A 19,416-nucleotide genomic window follows, 5' to 3' on the forward strand; every position below is an offset into this window, starting at 1 on the left:
TATATATCAGACTTCCAGTAGTGACTATTACATTTCATTAAGATGTCAAACAATACTATTAATTACACAAAAACACTGAAAAACAACTCCATGTTGCAGAACTAGGGCCATGAGATGCAAATACACTTTTCTTGGAAAAACAAACAAAGAGTAAATTTACTAATGTTAAATATTTGTGATTTTTTACTGGAAGAAAAAATGGAGTAACCAGTCTTGTTTCGAACAGTTCTACATTTACTTTGTTAGGAAACAACAAAAAAAGATTAGTGCTGGATGTTTTTGGTTATTAAACATTTTTTAATAATTAAAAACGATTAACTATAACCAATACTTGTAATTATCCCTGGCTGGATACTGATGATTACTATTACGGCATTCAACGTACCCAGTTATCATTATGCTTGGTTGCAAGAAACACTGTCTTCAGAGATGAAAAAAAAAAAAACTGGGTTAGGGGGGTTTCAAGAATACTCCCCCAGTATCCCTGCTTGTCGTACGAGGCGACTAAAAGGGTTGGTGGTGGGTTAGTGCCCCACCCCGTAAAAAGAACTAACTAAAAAAGCGAATAAAGCGCCTCGGACCCGGACGGACCATACATTGACGACTAAGGAACGGACAAAGGACATTCTTAGAGTAGGAACATGGAATGTGAGAGGAGTGAATGATGAAGTGAAAGAGAGAGAGATTGTTCTGGTGCTTGAGGATGCAAAAGTGGATATATGTGGATTGACTGAAACTAAATGGAAAGGTGAAAGGGTGAGAGAATGGGAATATGGTTTAGGTATATGTGCGGGAGTCAATGAGAATGAGAGAGCAAGAGAGGGAGTATGTCTGACGATAAGCAAGAAGTGGAAGGAGAATATAAAAGAGTATGGAACAATGGGTGCAAGGATTGTATGGGTGAGGATGAAGGTAGGTATACAAGCGTGGGCGATTGTATGTATATATGCTCCGACAGAGGATCGAGTGGCAAGAGTGAAAGATGAGTCTTGGGCGAGAGAAGAAGCATGTATGGACAAGTTTGAGAGGAGCGAGAGAGTGCTGTTGATTGGAGACATGAATGGCAAAGTTGGGAATGTACGAGTGGATGGAGTGGTTGGTCAGTGGGGTGTGCCAGCTGAAGTAGATGGGAATGGTAGTGCTTTGGTGGACATCTGTGCTTGTAAGGGGTTGGCAATAGCCAACACCTACTTTCGTCATAAGATGATCCACCGGTATACATGGAGAGTAATGAGGAGGATGGATGGTGAACTTGTTGAACGAAAGGCAATGATAGACTACATGTGTGTGGATGAGCAAATGAGAAGACAAGTGTTGGATGCAAGAGCGTGGAGAGGGTGGGGGAATGAAGTCTCGGACCATCACTTAGTGATGGCCAAGGTAGAGCCGCAAAGAAAGTGGTTGAGGAGATGAAGGGGAAGACACGAGGAAGCAGCTCCTGTGAGAAGAGTGGAGAAATTGCAAGATAGTGAGAAAATGACAGAGTATAAGAGCATAGTGGAAGAAAGATTGGGAAGGTATGAGCTAGAGCATATGGAAGGGGTGGAAGACGTATGTAAGATATTCACGGAAGAGATAGACGCAGCGTGTGAGGTGGTTTGTGGAGTGAGGAGGAGATGTAAGGGTGTGCAAGGGACAGCATGGTGGAATGATGAGGTGAAACGAGCTGTGGAACAAAAGAAGAAGGCATATAGAGAATGGTTAGTGAGTAGAGATAGGGGAGAAGATGAGAGAGAGAAGAGAGAGGTACAGTAGGATCTCACCAATAACGCCTAATTGGTGCCAGAAAAATGCCGTTATTAGCGAAAAAGTTATTTGAGTGACATTAAAATACATGTCTAAAGGGTTTATTGGTGCCACCACTCCAGGACTTTTATCCATTTTTCCCACCTGGAATCCTCCTATCACTACTATTTTTTAGCTGAAATATTAAGATTAGTTACTGAATCATCATAAATAATATAAAACTCACCTTAAAGGAGTTATGAGGTGTTTGGTATGATGATTGTTTCAAGGCTTGTGCATGGATGCTACTGTACCGTACCCCCTGACCCCTTGCTGGCCTCATCCCCACTCCTGCCTCTCACGCCAGGGTCACCCACTTCCATCAACACTTCATCAAACCCCATAAAGTCAAAATCTACAGAAAAGTCCCCAATGTCATCAATGTCATCATCTACTCAACCCTTCTCTGTTGTTCTTCCTCGACTGGCTAGCTTTGTGAAAGAGAGTGAGTGATGAGTGACTGATGGCGGGCATTCACTCGATCATGATACTGTTTCTGGTATTTTCTTGAAATCTGATTTACAAGTCCAATCATTAGTCATTAATTCTGATAGCTGCTCTCTCTCTGTCTCAGCAGACTTGAGTTGTGGCTGGAGTGCCGACCAGGCATGTCTAATGGTTGCCAATGTTGTATTATTCCAGGAATTGACGAAGAAATTTACGGCCTGTTGAATGTTACATTTCTTCCAGAATGCAGCAACAGTCATTATGTTAGAGGTTGCAGGTATGCCAGGTGGAGCAGGTGAGTCATGTGGGGCTGGGGAGGTGGAGGGGGAGGCAGATTGTGAGTCAGGTAGGGCAGTGGAGGTGGAGGGGACGGCAGTGGGCGAGTCAGGGGAGGTGGCGAGGGGAGGATCCTCCATCTCCTCCTCGCTACTGCTCACATTTTCGGCGATTTCTTTCATCTTTTCTTGTTTGTCTGTTTCACTCCTCATCTTTATATGGACATATTTGTACTATAACAACTTGGTATTCACGAAATAACCGTTATTCAAGTGAATCCAAACGTTATTATAGAAACTGGGTATCTATTCTAACTTACCGTTATTGCCGAAAACGTTATTGTCGAAATCATTATTGGTGAGATCCTACTGTATATGTGAGCAGGAGAAGGGAGGTTAAGAGACTGGTGAAGGAGAGTAAGAAAAAAGTGGATGGAGAGTTTGGGAGGAATCTGAGTGTGAAATGGAGGGAGAGTAAGAAATTGTTTTGGAAGGAGGTAAAGAAAGTAAGGTAGTGTGAAAGGGGAAATAGTAGAGGAGTGAAAGATAGGAATAATAGATTGTTGGTGGAGAAAAGAGAGAAATTGAGGAGATGGAAGGAGCACTTTGAGGATTTGTTGAAAGTAGAGAGTGCGAGCAGTGTGAGTATAAGTGGTTGGGGAATGGCTGGGAGAAGAGATGAGAGGAGGGAGGAAGAGATCAGTAGGGCAGAAGTAGTGGAAGCAATGAAGAAGATCAAGTTTGGAAGAGCCCCATGAATTGATGGAGTGTGTGGTGAAATGCTTAGGTATGGGGGTGAGATTGTTGTGGAGTGGATATGGAAGTTGTGTAGATTGGCTTGGGAAGAGGGAAGGGTTCCAGAGGACTGGAAATCAGGTATAATTGTTCCTTTATACAAAGGAAAAGGGGAGAGAGAAGTATGTGGTAACCATAGGGGTATTTGCCTTCTTAGTGTGACCGGTAAAGTATATGGTAGAATACTCATTGATAGGGTTAGGCATATGACAGAGGAGCTAGTTGGAGAAGAACAAGGGGGATTTAGGAAGGGAAAAGGGTGTGTAGATCAGATATTTGTTCTAAGATGTTTAATGGAGAAGTATCTAGAGAAAGGAAGGAAAGTGTATGCTGCTTTCATGGACTTGGAGAAAGCATATGACAGAATAGATAGGCAAGGTATGTGGAAGGTATTAAGAATATATGGAGTGGAGGGGAAATTGTTGAGTGCTGTGAAGAGTATGTACGAGGGAGCTAGGGCTACGGTGCGAGTGGATGGTGAGCTGAGTGAGTTCTTTGATCTCAATGTGGGACTGAAACAGGGTTGTGTGATGTCTCCATGGCTGTTTAATATATACATGGATGGGGTTGTAAAGGAGGTGCAAGGTAGGACAGTGGATGTGGGGGTGGCTCTAAAGAATGACGGTGAGATTTGGAAGATTCTGGTGTTGCTGTTTGCTGATGATACAGTATTGTTAAGTGAAGATGAATGGGAGTTGCAATGTTTGGTGGATGAATCTGGGACAGTGTGTAGGAGGAGGAATCTGAAAGTTAATGTAAACAAAAGTAAAGTTATGGTGTTTGAGAGGAATGAAGTCACAGAGTGTGCAATGAGGTTGAATGGTGAGGATATGGAGAATGCGAGTGCATTCAAGTACTTGGGTAGTGTGATGAGTAAGGATGGAACTTTGGGGGATGAAGTGCGTGAAAGGGTACAGCAGGGAAGGAAGGTTGTTGGTACACTGAAAGCAGTGATGAGAAATAGGGAGGTGAGTATGGAAGTTAAGAAGTCACTGCATGATAGTATTGTGATCCCTACCCTGACATACGGAAGCGAGGCGTGGACCTTGCAAGAAGGGAACAAGTCATGAGTGAGAGCAGTGGAAATGAGTTACTTGAGAGGAGCACATGCAGTGACATGGAGGGACAGGTTGACGAATGAAGCAGTGAAGGAACGTTGTGGGGTGGATGTGGATGTGGTTGAGATTAGGAGAAATACACTGAGGTGGTTTGGACATGTGAAGAGAATGGAGAATGAAAGACTGACTAAGAGGGTGTATGTAAGTGAGGTGGAGGGAGGGAGAGGGAGGGGTAGACCAAGGATGAGGTGGAGGGATGGAGTCGAGGTGTATATGAGGGAGCGGGGAGGTGAGTTGGGGGGAGGGTAGTCAAATCGTGGGTGACAGAGCGACTTGGAGGCATTTTGTCTGTGGCCACTCTTTGCGGGATTAGGGTGTTGAGCTATAGATAGATAGATCCCTGGCTGGATACTGATGATTACTATTACGGCATTCAATGTACCCAGCTATCATTATGCTTGGTTGCAAGAAACACTGTCTTCAGAGATGCAAAAAAAGCATTAGAAGGCTGGTGAAGAGATTAGGAGGAGGAAAAATGAACAAGAGACAAGATAATAATAAAAAAGGTAGTGCTGGACCTTTGCTTGGACTTCCTTCAATTACCTAAATAGCTAAGTGCCGCCTGGAACTTCACGACAGAGAATGAGATGGTAACAAACCACAGAAAATGGAGGTGCCAGGTAAGGGTGAGCGGAGACTGCCCTACCTCGGCCAAATTAGTACACTACCTCAGTGATCCACCGGTGGTGCATCATGCAACATGAGAAGAAAATGTCAGGATACCACGTGTTGGGCCACCAGTGACACACTACTTTTATGAAGGCATATCCCTAATTGCTACTCAGTAAAGCGACATAAATTCTTTCGCTGTGATAGCTCCATGCAGACTGGTGGGAGAGAGTTCTGAAGTGAAACGCGGCCTGGGAGAGAACTCATATTGCCGAAACGTGGGTAACGTGTTAATATCCTCACTGTTCACCACTACCCTTCCTTCATCATTCTTCACACACTGCTCACCTATAATATCCCGATTATCCCTCTTCATCTGCTTTGCCACCTTATATATCATATTTTTCCTTTCCCCAAGATTTAGGTTATCAAGTAAAAGTCTCTGTGACTCAGACTTCGCCCTGTATACCTCTCTTCTAGCCCTATGCTTGGCAGCCAAGTATTCCTCCTTGCTACCACCCTTCTTCCATTCCCGGAAAAGCCTTCTTTTCTCCTTAACTGCAGCTTCTACACCCTCATCCCACCACCAAGTTACTTTATGTCTTGGTGGTCCTCTTGTCCAACCGCATGTTACATCAGTAACTCTCAAGAGATTGTTCTTGAGGGCTCTGTACTGTTCATTAATGCCTCTGTCTACAGCTCCCTGTTCAGCCACCACTCTCCTCATCTCGCTCTAGAAGGCATCCCTTACTGCTTGGTTTTTCAGCTTCCATATTTTCCTCCTAGGTACATAAGTCCTCTTTTTCATCACTCGTTCTTTAAGCACCTTATCACATATCAATAGTTTGTGCTGCTGTACACACTCCTCACTTCCTATAACTTTAATATCCCTCATTAATGTCTTATCAGCCCTCCTAACCAAAAAATAATCTACCTGACTGCTATTTCCCCCAGACTCATATGTAATTAACCTACTCTCTCTTTTCCTAAAATATGTGTTGCACACAATCATATTTGTTGCCTTCCCAAACTCAAGTATCCTTTCCCCTTCCGCATTCCTTATACCATAAGCACATTCCCCATGTACTCCTTCATAACCTTGTGCTGCTTCACCTACATGACCATTTAAGTCCCTTCCCAAAACCACTATCTCATCATCCCACATACCACCTACTACACGGATTAAATCATCCCATAATCTATCTTTCTCTGCTTCACCCAATCCTACCTGTGGAGCATATGCCGATATAACTGCATCTATATTTCTACCGAATAGAATTTTCACTACTAATATCCTATCAGTTACTCTTATAACATTCATAACATATTCCACCCATTTCTCTGCAACCATCACACCAACACCCCCATATCCGTCTGTCCCCCCCTGCCAAACAACTTATAGCAACAGTCCTTCCCAACAATCTTTCTGGCAGATCCACCCCCGGTACCGGAATTCCTGCAAACACGCCACATCTACCCACCTCCTACTGAATGCCTCAACGACTTCCCCCGCTCTTCCCCTCAAACTTCACACATTCCATGAACCCACCCTCATCCCCCTGGGTGATTTACTGTCCTCAGACTTGCTTTGAAACTTATTCTTGTGTTTTGTCACAGTCAGGATTAATAAAGGGGGACAGACATTCCACAGGTCCCACTCACTGCACAGTCCCAGGTCCAGGCAATGGATCCGGGACTCCTAGCCCACCAGCTTACCAGTGGCTGTGGTAGTGGCCTCGGGGTACCCTGCCAGGACAGCTGCAGGGAAACCCTCCAAGTGCGCCTTGGCACTGCAACTATCCCGCCATTATATACCCACTGATAGGGCAGCCTCCTGGGGTGCTACTCCCAGGTTCGGGCCCCTCTCTATTGGACGGAAGCGGCAGCCTGGGAACCGCAAGGCCCTGTACCCTCTAGCACAGGCCCGAACCCCATCTTGCCCTCGACCCATGAGCTATGACGGCAGAACCCCTGTCACGCCTCCCCCCAGAAGTCTGCTGCTAGGTAGCGGAGGCAAAGTTTTCTGGTCGCATGCCCTTGCTGACACCAACCCCTTTAATGTACTGGGATACGTTGTGGCAAAATTGTGATTATTTTGTTAGCATTGTACCGAGAAACGGTATAATGTTACAATTATTATTGTAACAATTTATCACATTACAAGGCATCATATAACCAGGCTGCACCGTACTGTAATTAGTGATGTCTGTGAATGATATCCAAGGTTGCACATTCCATTCACTGGACTACTTCATCATCCCATACAGATCTTCATCACTTATGTTAATATTTGCTGCATAATATTCTTCTCTACACTCCACAGACCATTCTTATACATATCAGCAGCTCTGGACTGATTTATCAATGTTTTAGTAACTTCTGCGAATTTGAAGTGGAGGCTCAATGTACTGGCACTCCAATGTTTACCACAGTACACACCTAAAATAGCTGTGCATCCAGGACTTTTAAAAAGCTAATGGTGTCACTGCAAACCCTCTAATTACCTAACACCACAACAATAACACTGACTCAGTTAATCACAATAATTTATCATACAAGCCACAAAACCACCAACCATTGTCGTTGTCTAGACGGTCATTACACTGAGTCTCGAGCATGTCCGAGCAGTCCGGTCCATCCCAGCCAGTTTGGCAGCTGCAGTACCAAGTGCCATCACCAGTTGCTTCACACCGCCCTCTATCACGACAATTGCCGGGGCAGCCTGAGAGAGTGCAGTGACGTCCATTCCATCCTGTCATGCACACGCAAGTTCCATTCTTGCACTGCCCATGTTCTGAACATCTGTTGGAATTAGGTGTAGGAACAGAGCCTCGCCTCATAAAACTGTAACCTATAACTGCCTATCTGTCTTTATAAATGCTAGAATTTCTGCTTGAAAAAGTGTTCATAACTAAAGCAAACACAGATACTGCTGTACAGTCACTCAGAGAAGAACATCACCTTTGACTAGAACACATGATGCCAAACGGGTTTGGTAAACCTGTATACACACACACACACACACACACACACACACACACACACACACAAGCTTGAATGTATCCATAGTAAATATAAGTTTGTCCTACCAAGTGTTAAAGCAGTCCGGAATATTCTCTGAGACATATGTAAGACAGACCTATGTTTATCAAGTCATAATTAACTATGAAATGGCCAATTATAACGACAGATTTTATATTTCGGTGGCCACATCTAAATCTGTTACTTGACCAATTCAAATCATTCATTTCTCTGGAGCAGGATATAAGGAGGTCAGCAGTCAATGTGGATCTTTCATTCCCAACATTTCTCTGCTGCCACACACACTGATGTATACAATGAAGTCAATATACAGTGAGTCCTTGAAATATGAAAACTCAAAGTATGAATTTCCGATGGTACGAAAGCGATAAATGTAGGACAAATTCCACAATACAAAAGTATGTCTCGATGGTACGAAAAACGATGAGAGGAAATAGGAAAAATTCAAAATGGGCGTGCTGCACAGCGCCACGCTCGCTTGCGGCAAGAAACGAACTAACCCCTCTTTGGTAAACACATTTTCATGCGCTTCCCAGTCGAGTCACGTCCGTCCTCTCCTCTTAGCTTCGCTGTACGATAAGCTGTTTTTTGCTGTTCTTCACCTTTTCGTATTTTCACCATGCCTCCCCAGCGCCCTGCATCATCTCCAGCATCCGGGGAACCAGGTGCAAAGAAGAAACAGCATCGTACTCTCACTCTTGAGAGGAAATTGGAAATACAGTAGTTTGATTGATTCATTTACCGATAAATGTACAATGAAAGACACAACTATCTTCTCAGTTCAGTCTGAAGAAAATTTACACCAGGCGAAATACAATGAAAACCCTGTTTCTACTAGTGCATGTTTCAAATAATTCGATTTTTCCACGCTATATTCGTCAGACTTTGGGAAGATACTTGTGTCTTTCATTGTACACTTGAAGCAGCAGAAAGACCTTATCAATTCAATGCATAATCCTCCAGCTAGTTTCTGTAATTTTCTGACAACTTTCAGTTTGGCAAATTACTTTTTCTTGCTGAAAATTTCCTCCCCGTTATTATCGTCACTTTCCCCTACGATTGTTTCCAGTGCAGTGGAAGAAACTCAACGTGCTCAAATGTGGATATCGTTTTCTAATTTCCCAACTGGAAGTTAGGTTAGGTTAAAATTATTAGGTACAGATAAGCTCGGGTAGGCCAGGTTTAGTTAAACACTTAGGGAAGAACAGTCCTTGTCGCCATTATGTTAACGAAATAAACAAGAGTTGTCACACCAGAACAGCTAAAAATGATGGGGAAACAGATTTAATAAGAAACATTTACTGTATTTACCAACCCAGAAATAATCTGAAAAATATAACAGACTATCAGGAAGAACTGATTTGGTGAGGTGCTTTTACTACTAAAAGTAAAACGTACGTTTAGCCCCCTCAATGGCTGTGGGTTCAGATATTTGTGTGCTTCCGTGGTCGGCCTTGGGACCATTTTTTCAAAGTTCTATAATCAATTTCTTTTTCTTACATATGTGAAAAGATTCGTCTGGAACACCTGGCTTTTTTTATTTTTTTATTATTATTTTTCCCCTAAACCCATCCTGTGATTTGCTATAATTCGTGTAAGAATTAATAAAATTAGAATGCATGTTACATCAGCATGTATACATCGGCCGAAAACATCTGGGACGAAGTGAACTGTGAACGCCAGACTGCTTGAGGTGGTAGAGTACGGTCGTGTAAATACACCAGTGACCCTCATTCCCTTCCCATAATTGCTCGCAGTTTTTTTAGCTCACCCTAACTCAACGTCACTGACACCAGTACAGTAAGGAGTTGTTCAGGGCAAGCAGCTATGAAAGCGATAACGGAATACATTATTGTTTGTATCAGTCCTCTCTCTTTCACTCATACACATAAGAACAAACAAAAGAATGAGCAGTAAATGTACACTAACTCTAAGGAGCAGAAATAACTGTGCTCAGTCGGTCCGAAATATAATGGGAAGAGTGATACCGAATGAAGACTGTGGAACTGAATGCTAACCTACGAGAATATGTGGAACGAAAGAGTAATTTTTTTCTGATTAGCAAATATTTTTGTTCAATATCGTCTCTTAAAATTGTAAAACCCATAATCTTTCGTGTAAGCATATAGCCTCAAGACCATACCAATTCAGTTCAAAATCCTCTAGTTTGTCTTCTAGATTTTTCTGACCATTTTGAGGGTGGTAAGTTATGTTCTCTTGCTGAAAGAAACTGTCTATCTATCTATCTATCTATCTACTGCCAGACACCATAATCCCGTAAAGGGTGGCCATTTGACACTGAGTTAGTTGTTTTACAGGGAGGGGCACCAACCCTCCACCAACCCACTGGTTGACAAGTAGGGAGAACGTATGTTTTGGTTATATGGTTACCACCCAGCATTGTAAATGGTTTCTTGGCTTAAAGGAAACCATTTGGCTTGTCACTCAATGTAAAGCCACCTGTAAAGGAAAGAAAAGGAATAAGAAGCGACAGGAAAGATTGGAGAAATAGGAAGAGAGGAGGGCAGGCACAGAAAAAGAATGATAAAAGCTAAGGAAGTAGGCAGCACTACATCAAGTAAGTGGATGATGGTCGCCACCACCTACCACAAGAACTTACTCAAAATTAGGGCGCATGTAACATAAGCATGTAAACATCGGCATGGAGTGAAGAGAATGCCTGACTGATGGGATGGTAGAGTAGGGTCATGTACACACACCAGTGACCTTCGTTTCCTTCCTGTAATTGTTCGCAGTTTTTTATAATGCCCTAACTCAACATCATTCACACCAAAACAGTGAAGTGTTGTTCAAGGCCGGCAACTATGAAGGGGTTAATGGAATACTGTAAGAAAACTTCAAAATGGGCGCGGTGTATAGCGCCGAACTCGCTTGGCAAGAGAAAACGAACTAACCCCTATCTGGTAAACAAATTTTTGCGCGCTTCTCAGTTGAGTCCACGTTCCTCCTCTCCTAGCAGCCTCGCTGTACGTGAGGATATTTTCGCAGCCCTTCACCTTTTTGTATTGTTTCGCCATGCCTCCCAAGTGCCCTGCATCATCTCCAGCATTGGGGGAGCCGGCTGCAAAGAAGCAGCAGCACTGTACTCTAATTTTGAAACGGAAATTGGAAATTATATGACCCCATGAGGAGCGGCAGGGAGCCTCGGAGATTGGGCGTCCTTTAGGCCTGCCTGTTTCCACCATTGGAACTGTGACGAAGAAAAAGGAGATGTACAAGAATATGGCCACCTCCTTCTCTACAATTGTATACAGGTATTGCTTACTTCTTAATAGGGTGGGGTGAAGTTTAGGTGGGGGTCCGAGGGAGTCCTGGGACGCATCCCCCCATTTATGTGTGCATTTCAATGGGGAAAATCGTTCCGATGTACAAAATTTTGAATTACGAAAGTTTTTTTTGGTCCCTATCCCTTTCGTATATCAAGGACTCACTGTACTTGCAATTTACTATAAGATTAATTCATGTAAAATCAGAGAACTGTCATGTGTTTCACTGTTTCCACTGCTAATAATTATCATAACATCAAGTACAGTACTTGTAATTTATTAATATACAGTACAGTATTGGATTTTATATACAATCCTCCTTTGGTTATGGCGCATCTGATAATGCTGGTAATACGGAGAGAAGAATGTGTGATAAGGAGAGCTGGCGCGCCTGTTTCACTAGCTACCAGAATATCTGACCATCCCTCTTTGCTGACCTTTTCAATGTGATACTAACATGAAGAGTAGATCAACATACTCTCCCAAACACTTTCCTCTATTTCACACATTACCCTACACGCGATATGTATCACACAACATACCCCATTATTTCACAGGTGTTGGCACCAGCAAGGGCATGCAGCCAGAAAACTTTGCCCCCAATGTCTAGTGCTGGACCTATTGAGAGGAGGCATGACAAGGGTTCCGCCAGCATAGATTTGGGGGCCAGGATGGAATAGAGTTCAGATCCGTGCTCAAGGTACAAGGCATTGTGGTTCCCAGGCTGCCACTGCTGCCCAATAAAGAGGGGCCCAAACCTGGGAGTAGCACCCAAGGAGGTTGCCCTATCGGCAGGTGTATAATGGCAGGGTAGTTACAGTGCCAAGGCACACTAGGAAGGTGTCCCTGTAGCTGTCCCGGAATGGTGTCCCAAGGCCAATGCCACGGGTCACAGCTGGTGGACTATGGGTCCCAGGTCCCATGCTTGGCCTTGGGACTCTGAGGGTGAGTGGGGCCTATGGTGTCTCTCCCTGTTTATTTTTACTGATTATGATAAACAAGAAAGGCAATGAAAGCAAGCCTGAGGAAACTAAATCACCCAAAGGGATCAGAGTGGTATCATGGAATGTGGGAAACTTAAGGGGTAGAGCAGGGAAAGTAACTGAAGCATTATTTAAGAGGTTGGTGGATGTTGGATGTGTACAAGAAGTCCAGTGTTGTGATGGATCAGCCAGAAAGACTGCTGGGAGGGATTGTTATTACAAGTTGTTCTGGCTGGGTAGGTCAGACGGATATGGTGGTGTGGGTGTGCTAGTTAAAGAGAAAAGGGTGGAATATGTCATGAACGTAATGAGAGTGAAACGATAATAGTGAAAATTTTGTGTGGCTGGATGTTTTCATCTATATAAGCATATGCTCCACAAGCAGGCTTGGATGAGGTAGAGAAGGACAGATTCAGGGGTGACTTAATATGTGTAATAAGTGGTACAGGGAATGAGGAGATTGAAGTTTTGAGAAGGGACTTTAATGACCATGTAAGTGTAGCAGCTCAAGGATATGAAGGAGTACATAGGGGAAGTACATATGGTACATGAATTGAGGAATGGGAAAGGATTCCTGAGTCTGGGGAGGCAATGAACATGATTGTATGTAACACACATTTTAGGAAAAGAGAGAATAGATTGATTATCTAAGAGTCTGTGGGAAATACCAGCCAGATAGGCTATTTCTTGGTCAGGAGGGCTGATAGGAGGTTTGTGAGGGATGATAACGTCATAGTAAGAGAGAGTGTGTGCTGTAACACAAGTTATTAATCCACCCCGTCCCGTCAACGTATGGGTACATTGCAACATTGTGCATTTGCCAGTCCCGATGACGTACTGGTACGTCGTGCAATTGCAAGGTCCCTAATTTGCACAATTTTCAATTTTCGCGCGTGATTTTTCATACGTATACACGGGACACCTTCCTCTATTCCTCTACAAGATGCCAAGCAGGGACAATGCCTTACACCGCATAACCTCCCCCTCCCCCCCTCACGCCATTGTCTCGGCAATTCACCTGTTACCAGTGACCTGGCCAATAAAGACATTCTGGGCCAGAGTGATTCCCCAATCGATGACAATGTGGAGGACAAAGTTTACATAGCATTAGAGGAAGAAACAGTCAGAAATGATGATCAGGTAATGTAGCAAAAGAAGGTCAGGTATGGTGATGAGTTAGTGAGTGAAACAATGCTTATAATGCCTATATTACTGTTTGAAAACCAATATACTCTCGTACTACATATAAATTCGTACCAAGTAAATAAATAAATACCTATATGAGTGGTGTGAAATAGTTACCCTCCCATAGAACTCGTTTTCTTTGGTGCCAGCCTGTTAGAAAACCCAGTCAGGTAAGGAGGTACTGGTACCTGGATCGAGTATTTTAAACCTCAGGTGAGCGACTTCTCTATAAATTTTCGATGTTTCTCACGAAAAGCGGAGGTTTTAGCCAAAAAATTTTTTTTCGAAAATACCTCGGGACTGGGGGGTGTCAGAGGTGCAAAATAGCTCGGGATGTGACGGGTTAATGTGTGACATAATGCTTAACCCCTTAACCGCGGGGCGTCACTTTCGTGACGCTTGGGAGCAAGGGATCATACCACGGGGCATCGCTTTTGTGATTCTGTGTTATTTTGAATTCACCCAGGCTTCCAAGTGGGGGCATGTATCATCTATCAGTACTGCCAATGTCCAACACTAGTCAGCACTCCTAACCTCATCTGTACTCCCAACCATTGTTGACAATTTAGCCATTTCTCCCCATTCTTGACTCCCCTCCCTACCCCCCCTCCATTACCCTATCCTCTCGCCTGCCTGGCCATGCTACGCTAAGTAAATCTTCCCTGGAATTTTTCACTGATTTCATCCATTGAAATAAGCCCTATGCCCTATTCTTATACCAAATAATATATACAAGAAAGAAATAAGGTAAGTGAGAGTGCCATACGCCTGGAATTGGCTAATTATCACCTGACAACACTTCACGTGCACTAGTTCGCTAATTTTCGCTGTTTATTTCCCCTTGAAATATGCCGCATAATCTATTTTCGTAATAAATATACATACTGTACAAGGAGGGAAGGGAGAAGCCTAAGTGATATTTACATTCACCTGGAACTACCTAATTTATAATGTATTGTCTAGATTTCCTGCCAATCATTTTAACTGCTATAAATTAGCTGTGTCAAGAGGCTAAACGTTGGCAGTATTGATTTCCATAGGTAGGCCACCACCCCGGCCCACCCTTATCAGTTCACTCTCATCTTCCAGTGTGGGGGTACGTCTGTTCGCTCTTGCTAACTTCAGGGACTTTTCACTCCCATGCAAAGGGCCCTGTGACCTTTACCCCCTACTAAACCTCGTGTGGAAAGAGGTAAAGGGCTGACAATTGATAAAAGAGTGACTACGATCTTTCTATTGAGTAAAACAGTGCAAGTGGAATTGTAAATAATGTGTAAATAATGTGTAAACAGCAAGTGAAAGTAATGAACTTAAATATACGTGAACAGTGGAAAATAGTTTTATAAGTTACTTCAAGTGAAAGTGCATAACACAGTGTAAATAAAATAGAAACGTAAATAACGTAAATAAAACAGAGAACGTAAATAGAAATGTAAATGAGTAGTATTATAAGAATACGAGTATATACCCTAGCAGTAATGAAAGTGAAAGTTTCACTCTAGCATGTCTGAATACTATGAGTTATGAAAGTGAAGGTGAAAGTGACATTCACTCTCAATGCTAGTATACAGGACGAGAAAGTGAATGCTACGTATTTTACTGAAAGAAATTGAATCCCTACAGTGACAATAAACTAATACTACTGAAGGAAACTTATGGATAAAGACTGTAGATATATATAAGTGTTATATAGTAATAGAAATATAAAGTGTGAGGGGTTTTATGAATAATAAATGACAGAGTACCAAGAGAGAACTAGCGCAAGTGCGACGGTCAGACTCGGTTGTAATTTTCATTGCTTTCACAGTGTTTTTTTTTTGGAGTATGGATCCCAAACTACTTGAAAATCATGGAGTAGTGTTTATAGTGTTAATATCTGGCTGTGGTAATCATATTCCAGGTTGTCGGGAAGTGTAAAGTGGAGACTTCGTTACCCAACTTCAGAGGTCTCCACAAGTCCTACGGTAACCGACGAAGGCTCAACAAACATTCCAGGAGAAAGCTGAAGGTATGTGCCATAAGCATATGTAATTTTAATATTCTAGGACTAATAACTGATTTTTGGCAAATATTTTTTGAGAGTCTGTCGGAGCCCGAATAACCCCGCGGCACACGCAAAACATGCCCGCGGTGTAGGGGTTAAGAAGCAGATAATGATAGACAGGGCCTATGCAGCTACAATGAAAGTATGGAGGTTGAAAAACCAAGCAGTAGGGGATGTCTTCTACAGTGAGATGAGTTGAGTGGTGGCCAAACAGGTAGCTGTTGATAGAAATGTTAATGAACAGTACAGAGATCTCAAGAACAATCTCATGAGAGTTACTGATTCGGTGTGTGGATGGACAGTGGGTCCCCACAAAACATAAAGTAACTTGGTGGTGGGATGAGGGTGTAGAAGCTGCAGTTAAAGAGAAAAGCAGGCTTTTCTGGGAATGGAAAAAGGGTGGTAACAAAGAGGAATACTTGGCTGCCAAGTACAGACTAGGGAAGAGGTCTACCGGGCAAAACCCGAGTCCCAAAGACTTTTACTTGATAACCTAAACAGTGCGGAAGGGAAGAATATGATAATTAAGGTGGCAAACCAGATGAAGAGGGAAAACAGCAATATCATAGGTAAGCAGTGTGTGAAGAATGATAAAGGAAAGGTAGTGGTGAACAGTGGCGATATTAAAGATGCCTGGAAACAGCATTACAACCAGTTGTTGAATGAGGAGTTTGACTGGAAAAGGGAAGGTTTGGAGCCAGCACATCTAGTGTCTGGCCCTTGGTCTTTGATGCAGCTACTGTGACTGAGGCAATAGGCAAGATGTATGTGGGGAAGGCAGCTGCAGATGTGTCTGGACTGACTGCTGAAATGTTGAAGGCCTCAGAGATATATAAGAGTGAGGTTACTCACTGACATGATAAATATGATTATACAGGTATATGAGTACATTGTTCCAGATGATTGGTTGAAGAGTGTAATTGTAAATGTGTATAAGGGGAAGGGTGATGCCCTGGAAAGAGGAAATTATAAAGGTACAAACCTTTTAGATCACGTAATGATGGTAACGGAGAGAGTTCTAGAAGGTATGATTGGAGAAAGAGTGAATATTGATGAGAGTCATGTGCACTCTAAGCTTGAATATTGCTCACCCTTGTGGAATGAATGTGGAGAGGCTGCACTAAAACAACAAGACAAAATTCAAAATAAAGCTGTTGGAATTATTAATAACCGTTATTATAAACCAATTACTGTACCTCCCCTACTAGTAAAAAGGTATGTTGCCTCCCATGTATTATTTTACAGATACAGTAATTATATGGCAAATGCTCAGACAAAGCTGCGTCCATTGTGCCATCTCTCCATGTCTTCCCTCGTGCAACATGGGCATCTGGTAAGTCCTCATGACTGGCATATCACACAGCCATATTGCGGAACTTCTGAATACCAGAATTCTTTTATTCCCCGAACTGCATCTATCCGAAACTTGCTTCCTCGGAGTTGTTTCCCCCCAAACTTCAGCCTAGAGCTAGTCAAATCCAACTATTACAGATATTTTATGAATGGAGGATGCCCGTAATCGGGTGTATGGATTTTTTTTTTTTATTCATTTGTTTTTTCTTTCTCTGTTCTGTAATTTAAAGAAATAAAAAAATGTAGTTTGGGTTTATGCCAGGAAAGGGGACCATTGATGCCATACTCATTGTTCAACAGATTCAGGAAAAAATATACAGGAAAGAAAAGGGAACTGTGCTTCGTTTTTGTTGATTTAGAGAAGGCCTTTGACAGAGTCCCTAGAAAGGTGGTGATGTAGCCAATGAGAAAGCCTGAGATCAAGACGTGGCTGGTTAGGGTGGTTATGGCCATGTATGTGGGTGCTTGCACCCAGGTAAGAGTGAATGGAGATTTGAGTGATGAGTTTTCTGTGAATGCTGGTGTGTATCAGAGGTCAGTTTTGAGTCCTTTGTACTTTATTATGGTACCTGAAGCCCTCTCACGTGACTTCAGAAATGGACGCCCGTGGGAGATGTTGTACGCTGATGATTTGATGTTGATTGCAGAGAATGAGAAACAGAGGAAAGATTTAGGATGTGGAAAGATGGTATGGGGCACATGGGCTTAAGAGTAACTGCAGAAAAAACAAAAGTGATGGTACCAAGGATTGGTGGCAGTACTGTCAATGAAGAGGGAGAGTCGTAATGTGTAATTTGCCATGGGAAGTAATTATCTTGTGCAGTGTTTGTGATAATTGGGTTTATAAGAGATGTAGTGGTATTAAAGGTAGACTGCAAGACAATGCCAATTTTATCTGTGCGGTGTGTTGGGGGGAGCAGGTGGAGATTGTCAAGTGTGAAAGGATTGAACTTGCTGGTGGCTCTCTTGAGTGTGTAGAAAAGTTTTCTTATTTAGGAGAAATGTTATGTGCTGGAGGTCGGCTGGAGCTGGCTCTGTGGCTAGGGTGAAAAGTGGCTGGAGGAAGTTCAGGGAGCTGTTGCCTCTCCTGACACTGAGAGGGCTCTCCCTATGTGCTAAGGGATCTTTGTAAGCACCATGTGTTAAGAGAGTAATGCTGTATGGCAGTGAGACCTGAACAGTAAAGGAAGCAGATATTGGCATACTCAAACATACAGAAATGACAACGATGAGGTGGATGTGCAGTGCGCCCGAGTGCAAGGTCTGGGGGGGCTGGGTTTACGATGGAAGAGTTAAGAGGTAGGATGGGATTGGAACAGTAATAGTAGTTATTCCCTGGGCAGTCTGGCCGAAAAGCCCTGAGTCCCTAAGGAAGGTCACACCTAAGACTGGGCTTTCCCACAGAGCTCTCAAGGAGTGTACAGGTATGTTGTTTTGTTGATGCAGGCGACTGAGTGCAATGCAGTCTTCCATAATGTGCTCAATAGTATGAGGCACTGAGATGCATCCTGGACAGGAATCAGCAACAGAGCCATCCAGCCTCTCCTGATAACTCAAGAGGGCTGGATGATGCCAACATCTCAGCCTGGCCAGGTGGACCCTGTCCTCATGAGGGAGGGAGGATTCAGAAGGGTGGATATCAGGCCATGCATGCAGTTGTGTGTTGTCTTCATGTGACTGAATGGAGTGGCGAGTGATTTGAGTATGGATACGATTCTGGAAGCCGGTCTGAGGTGGGCGAGGGGGAGAGATGACAGTATTTGTGTATGATCGTGTGCTGGGTGTTGTTTTGATATTCCTTGGTGTGTGTGGATGTGCTGCCATGTAGTGTAGTGGATGGTGTGGGTTCGTGGAGGCTGCGACAAGAATTTGTGACTCTCATGTCTACTGTAGAAGATCCTTGACTTTGAGGACTTTCATCTCTTGGTGTAGGTGGTCTGTGGGTGTAGGAGCTGTGCAGCCTGTAACTATTTTTTAGGCCTTGTTCTGAATGGTCTATAAAGTGTTATAGTGTGTTTTAGTGAGGTTAGAAGTCAAAGCAAGGCTTGCATAATTCATCGCTGAACGGATATATTGTTTGTAAACTGAGGTGGTAGTTTCTTTGTTGTGTCCAAATGTTGTATGAGCAAGTGACCTTAACCCCTACACCGCGGGGTTGTTTCTGTGCTCCTTGCGTGTCCTGCGAGGATATTCGTGCTCCGACTGACTTTTTAAAAATATTTGCCAAAAATCAGTTATTAGTCCCAGAATATTAAAATTATATATGCATATGGCACATACCTTCAGCATTCCCCTGGGATGTTTGTTGAGCCTTCGTCGTCTACCGTAGGGCTTGTGGAGACTTCTGAAGCTGGGTAACGAAGTCTCTGCTATACACTTCCTGATACCCCATAATATGGTTACCACTGCCTGATATTATAACTACAAACACTATTCTATGAATTTCAAATAGTTTTAAATCCATATTCCAAAAAAAAAACACCGTGAAAGCAA

At 43.1% G+C, this 19,416-nt stretch overlaps 1 protein-coding gene across 1 annotated transcript in view; it reads right to left on the reverse strand.

Annotated features, from left to right (window-relative positions):
* Positions 1-19,416, reverse strand: part of LOC145396553 (teneurin-m-like) — a 1,418,848-nt gene that overhangs the window by 841,461 nt on the left and 557,971 nt on the right. The window contains exon 24 of the mRNA XM_080269929.1: positions 7,605-7,831. Within this exon, the coding sequence (XP_080126055.1) occupies positions 7,605-7,831 (227 nt within the window). The remainder of the gene's footprint in view (positions 1-7,604; positions 7,832-19,416) is intronic.

The sequence above is a fragment of the Coenobita brevimanus genome, chromosome 38 (genome assembly GCF_032717465.1).
Source record: "Coenobita brevimanus isolate Jiangsu-jjx chromosome 38, ASM3271746v2, whole genome shotgun sequence".
Classification (NCBI taxonomy): domain Eukaryota; kingdom Metazoa; phylum Arthropoda; class Malacostraca; order Decapoda; family Coenobitidae; genus Coenobita; species Coenobita brevimanus.